A 9,663-nucleotide genomic window follows, 5' to 3' on the forward strand; every position below is an offset into this window, starting at 1 on the left:
CGATCCCTGGCTGCTTCAGTCTGCATGCCAAAGTCTCCTTGGGCAAGATACTGAACCCCAAGTTGCTCCTGATGTGTTCATCAGAGTGTGAATAGATGGAAAGCACTTACATAGAAAAATATTTGTATGAATGTATGTGTGAAGGGGTGAATGAAGCACTTTGAGTGCTCAGAGTAGAAAAGAGCTTTATAAGAACCAGTCTGTTTACCTTGTGGTCCGTGTCCGGGAACATCCGCTCCTGGGGAGATTTTGGGATTGTTAACGCACACCTGAATGCTGTAGACCAGCATACTGCTTTTATAGAGGTGCTCACAGATGCTGAGGATCAGTTAATAAAGTGATTGATTAGCAGCATCTGACTACTTACTTACCAGGGTGTACTTAGTACTTCACAGGATTACACAGTCATGTAAAAACTTTCTTTTTCACATGACTGTAGTGCCACGAATAAATACAGCTCAGTGATGCCAAGAAAGGTTTTCCAATCTTCTGCTTACTGTTCCCACTGACTGCGTAAAAGAAGTCAATAAAGGCATGACATTACCCATTGGTTCATGGAGTACCACTTCTAAGCCTTCAGTCTGGTGTGCTGGCCGTCAGAATCTTGTACATTAAGATAAACTCTGTTACGTATTTGAATCATCCACTTCTGTCTAATGACCATATATAACTATAAGGATGTAAATGATTAGTGCACTCATTTGTTAGCATGGACAGAAAATCAGCGAACACATTAAAACACAAACAGTTTCAGTGACAAAAGAAGAATGCTGTGCAGGCACCTACAGCCCCTGTTGGAGCACACGTGTAGGACAGCTGCAGTAATGCACAGATGTCAGCACATCCATAAAATGTTAAACCAGTGTGACCTGTATTATATCTTTCTGTTCAGCCTCCACACTGCTTTTTATATGGCTAATGTCAATTTCTGTATTAGCTACCAGCTACCCTTGGTACAGAAACAAGAGCTGAGTGAAAAGGAAAGTAGGTCAGCAGCAGAATATTTTGGACTGAGAGCGGGAGGTGGTGGGAGGATGAGTTACCTCCGGACAAGTGGTAGCTCACACTGAAGTGCTTTCTCTGCTGTCAGCCTTCTACATTTATTTTCTGCCCGTATTCCCATAAATTGTGTCTTTGTCTTAGTTATTAGTGCTTTCTCTTTTCATCCTCTGCCCGTGCAGCATCGTCCTGCTGAGTGCACAAAAATGTTTTAAAGCAAATTATAGAGCAAGTACCCAACGCTGAAGTTCCCCAGTGTTGCTAGACAGGAACACATGCATCACATCTGATAACGCTTCATAATATTGTTATTAGATTATTTCAGTATTTGCATGCTCACAGCAGTTAGACTTTCAAACAGTTATAGCTAGATAGATAGATCAATCCAATTTACATTTAGAGAGGGAGAAATATAATATAATATAATATATATCAAGACAAAACTTCCTCTGTGTTTTGTTTTGGCTAGTATCTGAAGAGGATGCGGTTATGTAGGCATTGTGTTTATTATTTTTTTATCTTGTTACCTATCGACATGATTTGAGACACTGAAGAGGATTTAAATGTAAATTGGATCAGACTTCTGCTATTTAAATGTTGCAGACTGTCACTTAAAAAAGTGCATGTATGGTAGGTGGGATTCCTGTGATCCTCCTGATGTCCCACAGGGAGCCTCTTTGGTTACATTTCAAGGCTCAGAGCAGAAATGTGGACCCGTTAAGAACTCCAGAGTATTACACCAGCCTGCTTTCAGTTGTGTTGACATAAGAGGCTTCATTTCCTCGGTGTATTTCCTCTTTGAGAAGAGGCTACTTAAGTTCACTGAACTTGAGTGACTGCCACATAATATTTTTGCTGATGGTTGATTATTGTGTTAAAATAACATCACTGACTGTGAACTGCACATTGTTATGGATTTCAGACAGATTAAAAACTAAATTCTATATATAAGCTGTAGATTTCTCATTTATGCCATAAAGACATAAAGGCCTGGATGACCCCCAGTTTCCTACTTTTAAATTCAGACAAAACTGAGGTCATTGTACTTTGTCCTAAAAATCTTAAAAACATGTTGTCTAACCAGATACTTTAGATGGTATTTCCATCTGCTTTTCCAAGTGCTTTCCAAGTGCTTGCTTCACAGGGGGTTGTTTGATTGTTGGGGTTTTCTCTGTATTATTATAGGGTCCTTGAGGGAACTGTTGTTGTGATTTGGTGCTATATAAATAGAATTGAATTGAATTGGTTAGGTTGGAAACTGTAAGGTACTTTGGATACTTTGAGTCACTTTCTTCCAGAGTCTTACAGTCCATATGTGTGTTCTTAGTTCACAAAATAACAAAAGACAAACCTGAATTTCTTTTTATTCATCTGTTCCAGTTTTGTGCAGAGTTAAATCATGGAATGCTCGCCAGTTTACGGAAGTGGAAGTGGCCACGAGGGCTGTGGAAAAGTGTTGTGTCTGAAAAACCCACTGGACACTCCAGCAAGGTAAGGTTCGAAAGCAAACACTGAATGCCACGTTAAACTGACGATGCAGACCACACGGTCAATGTTATCATATTTGTAACGTGGGTAGATGCTGCTTTGCTTGTGTTGTGGCACTGGGCATAATTTCCACACTAGTGATTTCCATCTGTGAGAGGATTTGAAAGGGTCTGGTGCAGCTGACTATCTGGTGAGAGTTTTGATGTTTTTGTTTTTTAAAGAAATGAATTCAACACGGACCATGTAGTCTCTTACGCCTCTTTTCCACTAATACCTACTCAGCTGATGTTCTAAGCAGGCTGAGTTAAAAATGTGACATCAACAGGCTGCAGGGAGTGACATCACTAGATGAGTCATGAGACTCCTTCACAAGAATCAAATACGCTGTTTTGGTAACCCAGCAACGAGGGAAATGGCTACAGACTAACAGATGTTGCAGACGTTTTTGTGCTTGGTGGCTGATGACGATTCCAGAGGAAGCAGAAGGAGCAACGGTTTGTTTGTGTCGCAGACAAATATTGCTTTGCTATAATGACCCCCCGCCCACACTGAGATGGTATTGAATTGTAATGGAACAGACTGAAACAGTAGAGTCAAGCCAAATAGGTGCTAGTGGAAAAGAGGCTTGAGATTTTGCCAGACAAATAGGGGTGGATCTTCAAAAATCTGAGAATTCAGGATCTGATTTAAATATATGCCAATGCTTCAAAAAACAAAAACTGACCTCACCACATGGCTCTGAGAAGAAAAAGTATTTACACATGTGACTTTTTCTTTTTCTGACTACAGGATAGTAAGTCAGAATGAACTCTATTTAGGGCAGAATTATATGCTAGATCCACCCGGCCTATAAGATATCCCCATACAAGAAATTCAGATTTCATCTCCACTGCTCTTCCTGTAAAGTCCTCTGTAGTTTGACACAATCGCCTCCACCTAAAGAATTGGCTTTTACGTAAGCCTTAAGTGGTTTCAGATGTGCACTATAAGGAGATGGTAAGTCCACCATTTTCAGACCCACATGTCAAGGAAATATAAATCATCATCGTTAGACTCAGAAGTGAACTGAAGGTGATATTTGAATCCATTTAGGTGATAAACAAAATCCTTCGGCTCTCCTTCATCTCCTTGAAATATGTGAAAGATCAACATGTATATTTTATTTATTTACAACAGGGTTAAAAAAAACATCCATCTATCCATCTTCATTGCCCGTCACATGATCTCAGCCCAATATGCAATTGAGGACACTGAGCTCCTGCTATTGTGTTCAGGTCATTTTAGTTTTTAGCACTATTTTTCAGAACTCAAACATTATTATTACTACTTTTTTTATATTTATTTTAGTCTTTACAACTTTTAGGTAAAACAAAATACAAATAAGCTTTTATCTTGCTGCCTAATTAGAAAATTTGTGTGGTTTTTTTGGTTTTTTTCCTTTTTTTTTCTCTTGACCTCAGTGTTTCTAAGAACTTTTGCTTCTTTAGTGTAAAATATCAGCTGAATTGTACTCTGTGATTTGGTGTTTATCTGCTAAACAAGGAAAAACTGCTAATTTAAGCTGCTGACAGAGAAGCAGTACATATCATATTTAATATTTTCAAATATTTGTTCATTGTCTTTGTTAAAACTAGGCTTGAGCACTTATTATGCTGTATTTATTTAAATTCCCAGCAGTCCCTTATTGGGTCATCTTTGAAACACAGCTGTCTTTTTAATTAGCAGAAACAGTAGCAGTTTGATAACTGTGCCTAAGCCCTGTTAGCAAATATAACTACACCCCTTGGTGAGCAAGAAGATTGGCTTGAAAGTTCATATTCATACAATAAACTGTGTATTAATGACTGGTCATAGTTTTCAAAATATTTGGTAAAGAACCGTCTTATCTAACACTAATACAACTTCTGTTCATAGGGAGTGAGCTACTCTGGCTTTTTGTGGGATAGCTCATCGGGAATTGATCTGAAGGATTCCCTAGTCTTGGAGTCTCCTGCAGTCAATGGAAATGGGAATCATGCGTACCCTCCACTCTACCTGGCTCACTTTTTAGTAAGCTTATTATTTATTCTCAGAACACAGTGTTTAAATCACGATCTGTTTGGTTCTAATAATACAAAGCTTTTTATGGGAAAATTTTATATATATATATATATATATATATATATATATATATATATATATATATATATATATATATATATATATACCAACTGCCTGATATTGTGGAGCCCCCAATGCAGTTTCTAATTAAGCTGTTTAAGCTGCAGAGCTTATATTTTCAAATTGACACAATAACATTTACTAAAAAATCTCAACAACTTAGTTCTTATCATAATAATGCCAATCACAGAATGTGACCACAATCAATTTATATTTATTATAATTTTAGCATTTCTGGTTCTTACTGAGCCATTTGCTTTTGATTTGATGTGGTGAATAAAGTCACTGAGGCTCATATGCAGCCCATTAGACAATTCTTGACAATAGCTGAATATATATTCAATAAAAAGATCTTTCTTTTAAAATAATAACCTTGAGTTAATGTTCTGGAGAAGACCACTAAAAGATGCGGAACAGAATAATCATTTAATTAAGAAATGCCTATTTCTCTAAGAAAGGAGCATTCAGTCAAACACAGGATGCTCTTTATAATTGTTTTTGCACACTGGAGCTGAACAGTGGTTTTCTCAGAACTCCAGATTTGACACATGGAAAGTGGCTGATGCACCACTGCATATTTCTTGTTTCATGTCTTGTTATATTTCGTTGGATAAAATTCTAAGCAGAGTCAAAATGACTGACTTTTTCTATTAGATTGGTTCGTGTGAGCTGACAGTGGTGAACATCCACATGCCAGCGATTGCCTCGCCAGGACAGTCCAATGGCAGAAACCACAGCTCCGATGAAGCCAAGTGTCAGCGCCTCCCTCCCAGCATTCAGGGAACACTAAAAGGTTAGTCTGTCGGGTTAGACCAGTCAAGACCACATGTTCCAGACGGATTCACGCAATTTGATGTCATTTCAGAATCCCATCCCATTTTCCATTTCTTTGTTTGCAGGTGAAAAGGATCTAGTAGTGTTGGGAGACTTTGGCTGCTCTCCTCAGAGCTCAGAACTGGACATACTGAGAAAGGAGAAACTCTGTGCCCTGGTACCATCCACTCAGTTCACCAATATCAGCACCTGTTCGCCACAGGGCACCCGCTGCTTGGACAACATCTGGGTCAGCCGCTCCCTACAGAAGATCTACTCAGGTGCACATACAGCTGTGTTTGGACATTTGCACAGATTAAAATTAGAATTTTAAAAAGGACAACTAGACAAATCTACATCCAGCCTGTGCCCACTGGAGAAAAGTGCAAATCAAGTTTGTTGTTTTGTTTTGTTTTTTTTTTTTCCAGCCTTTTTAGACTAATGGAGTATTGTAGTCACTTCAAGGTCAGAGGTCAAATTTTTCAGAAAATCTTATGAACACGACAACTTGGTGTCACCTAGGATTTTCAAATTGATCCCATACCATTCTGTATCAAAGGTATGGTATCAGTGGAAGGGAAAAGTCTGGTAGGAAAAGTTGTACAAGCAGCAGGGGTGGAGGCAAAAAAGGGAACGTCTCCCCGCCACCCCCTGCAGCTGCCCTCATCGGAGTGCTGAAACCCAAACACCATCTCGACCAAGCCTCTCCTGGTCTGATAAAGGCAATGGCCACCTGGGGGGGACTTATTTGTTATTTGTCCTCACTCTGGATTTGTCTAACAGCTCTTCAGAACCTGGTTGTGCTGCCACCTGAAACGCCCCTGTGTCAGCACCACCTGGCACTCTGAGAGGATGTGCTGGAGGTCTGTGTTGTCTTTGCTGCAGAGAGGACACTTAGCCTCACTTTTGAACCACTGGGAGAGGTTTTCAGGACAGGGGAGGGTGTCATATGCTGCCCTTATTAAGAAGCGGAGTTGTGCTTGTGGGGTTTGCCAGATATCTGACCAGCTGATGACCCGACTTGTGGTGTCCTCCAATTGGGTCCATGCCCCTTGTGTGCCCTGGGATGCTGCCTTAACAAAGTAGCGTTCCTGTTCCGCCCGTGTATCTGCCTCCACAATCAAGTTTGAGTTTCGAGTTTCTCTCTTGTAGCTCTAGAGCAGACCTGGACAGGTTCTCCCCGGCCTGGTTGTTTTGGACTGTCCCTTGGACCTCTTTTTGCTGCAATCTACTGATGACTTGATCTGCCTCTACTTGCACCTGTGTGCCCTGTGCAGATGACCACTTCTGCGCCCTTAATCAGCGGGTCTCTGGACTCAAGTGTGACTGCGAGTCAGGTCTTCTCCTGCTTATGTCCAATAGAAATGGACTTCAATGGCAGTTACAACATGTTCTTGCTAAAGAGACCTGTATCTGAGAAGCAGCGAGGAAGGCCCAACCACCTCCTGATGAAGGTGTTGGGGATGCCATCCATCCTGCTGACCACCGCTAATAGAAATTCAGTGGCCACATTAACCGCTGGTACAGTGTGAACTGGTAACACCACACTTTCAATTTCCCTGGAAGCTGGTTGTCAATCTTTGCTAAACCGTCGATCAGCTGATTCTGAACTGTCCTCCTCATGTCTGTCTGAGAGCTCTGATGTGTACTTTCTCCCAAGACTTTGAATGGTTTTCTCTGCCAGCTGCGGTATTCTTTCTCCTCCGACCGCGAACACTGTGTTATCATCCCTCAGCCTGATCGACAGGCTCTGGGACTTTGAAGGCTTGATTTTCATCCTTGCCCACAGTGTTGGCTCATCTAGCCACTTCAGGAGCCTTGCTGGGCATGGGGCTGTCTGCAGGATGCCTGTGACATCGTCCATATAGCCGACCAAGGCTGGGAGTCTTTCTCCAGATGGTAATCTCACACATCTGGCCATTTGCCTGGCACTGATGAGGATGATCTCGAAAGCGACCACAAAGAGGATCGTGATATTGAGCAACCCACAGCAATGCCCACTTCCAATTGTCACCATCCTGTTGTTGTAGGTCTCAATAAGTAACATCCCAGCAAACAATAAATTAAAATTGAAGTCTTACCAGTATCAGACATAAACCCTGCACACCTGCTTTTAGATCTACAGTATGAGGAAATTTATGTGCAAAAATATTTTATCTTTATTTCATTTTCTTTTAAATTATATCTATTTAGGAGGCACGGTGGCGTGGTGGTTAGCACTACTGCCTCACAGCTGCAGTGACATCTAGAAGGTCTGGGTTCGATTCCACCTTGGCTCTGTGTGGGTTTCCTCCAACAGACCAAAGACATGCACTTACTGGGGTTAGCTTAATTGGTCACTCTAAGTTGCCCAGAGGCACGTCTGTCTGTCTGTGTTGGCCCTGTGACAGGCTGGTGACCTGTACAGGGTGTACCTGGCCTCTCGCCCTATGTCAGCTAGGACAGGCTCCAGCCCCCCCGCGACCCTGAACAGGATAAGTGGAAGAGAATGGATGGGTGGATTTTATCTATTTATTAGAATAAATTAAAATGGATAAATGAAGACATGTTTGCTGGGAATAGTTTTGATATTTCAGCAGGTGAAAATATTTAAGCACAAAACCTATCAAAACAATTTTAAACTATACATCAAAGGTTTTGTGAGTAAAGCGCCATCTCTCGGTGACACTCTGCAATTGAGTCAAAGGGGCATGTTTATAGTGGAAAGTCAATACGCCCCAGGAGAAGGATGGGGGGCTTGAAGTAAGTGAAGTCCGGTGCATCCACAAGGTCAAAATCCTTCAAGACTAAACTGAGTGTCACGTTATTTAAGACAAATGCAAGTTGGGTATTTAGCCCAAGTCTGCTGAGACAAGTCTGAGGCTGGTACCACAAAAGCAAATGCAATTCAAGGCCAAATAAGCAGTCCTAGACAGCCATCCATCCATCTCTGCTTATCCAACACTAGAAGTCACTCAGTATTTTTTAACAAAAAAAGTATAATCTGAAGTAGAGGATATATGGTTACCCTTCTTATTTATGAGGAATGTGATCCTGGTTTTATAACAGCTGTAGCAGCTTTTACTGGACCAAAATTTAGTGTGTTGTACAGTGTGAATCCTTTGGTACATTATGTGTGTTCTACTGACTCCTGACTTTCCATCTGCCTGTCCTCTTTCTTCTGACAGGCCACTGCATGGTAGTGCGGGAGGGCTTAACGAACCCCTGGATCCCGGATAACTGGTCATGGGGCGGTGTAGCCTCAGATCATTGCCCTGTGGTAGCTGAGTTTTATGCAGATCTACCTACCAAGGAGCTTAGCAGACCTGGCATGGCAGTGGTGGACAGAGGAGACATTCTGCCCAAACACGAGCGGTGACATCAGCTGCAGCACAGACAGAACTGGATGACATCAAAATGACTTTGTTCCATCTGGATTCTGCTTTATCTTGGAATGCTGTTAAACAGTTTCCTACAGAATGTGAAGAAGTGCCAAGATTGCCTTCTGGGTTTCAGTTTATCCATGTAAAGTAGTATATGATAAGTATTCAAGCCATAAAAATGTTCAGATGAAAAACATATATGTAAGAAATGTGCCAAACATTTTATATATGTATATAAAAATAAAGCTACATTTATAGATGTTCAAGATCTGTCTGAACTCTTAATGCAGTTAAAGCAACCGGTCATTAACCAGCTCCACAGTGCTCCTTTTATAATTAAATATTAGTTAATTTCTCTTTTTTATATGAATCACCACTCACAAAACTTTATTATTAAAATATACATTCTGTTTTATTGTATAGATACCACTTAATTTATAAATCATTCCACGATTTTAGGAGCCTTAACTGTGAATGCTCTCTCACCTCTGAACACGTAAAAGCGTCTGGTCTGCTGACCTGCGAGAACGAGGCGGGAGCAGCAGGTCAGACAGATAAAATGGGGCACGACCATTAAGAGACTTAAAAACGAACAAAAGGATTTGTAAATGAACTGGAAGCCAGTGAAGGGAAGCTTAAATTGGAGTGACGGGCTCTCGCTTGCTTACACCAGATAAAAATTGAGGTAATTCCAGTTGGCAAATGAGCACACGCAATATCAAAACTACAAGTCTGCAGCTATGGTGGTACCTCAGTGACCTGGGGTTGCATTTATATGGTCCTTTTTGAGATATCAGTAACACAGAGGACAGAGAGTAAAGTGGTATGCTGTAAAAGTAAA

General features: G+C 41.0%; 1 protein-coding gene across 1 annotated transcript in view; it reads left to right on the top strand.

The window, feature by feature from the left end:
- eepd1 (endonuclease/exonuclease/phosphatase family domain containing 1) overlaps positions 1–9,088 on the top strand; it is a 28,007-nt gene extending 18,919 nt beyond the window's left edge. The window contains exons 4-8 of the mRNA XM_030740315.1: positions 2,380–2,490; positions 4,402–4,536; positions 5,302–5,440; positions 5,547–5,741; positions 8,628–9,088. Of these exons, the coding sequence (XP_030596175.1) occupies positions 2,380–2,490; positions 4,402–4,536; positions 5,302–5,440; positions 5,547–5,741; positions 8,628–8,818 (771 nt within the window). The 3' untranslated portion in view covers positions 8,819–9,088. The remainder of the gene's footprint in view (positions 1–2,379; positions 2,491–4,401; positions 4,537–5,301; positions 5,441–5,546; positions 5,742–8,627) is intronic.
- Positions 9,089–9,663: the final 575 nt, after the last annotated feature.

Source organism: Archocentrus centrarchus, chromosome 11 (genome assembly GCF_007364275.1).
Source record: "Archocentrus centrarchus isolate MPI-CPG fArcCen1 chromosome 11, fArcCen1, whole genome shotgun sequence".
In the NCBI taxonomy this organism is placed as follows: domain Eukaryota; kingdom Metazoa; phylum Chordata; class Actinopteri; order Cichliformes; family Cichlidae; genus Archocentrus; species Archocentrus centrarchus.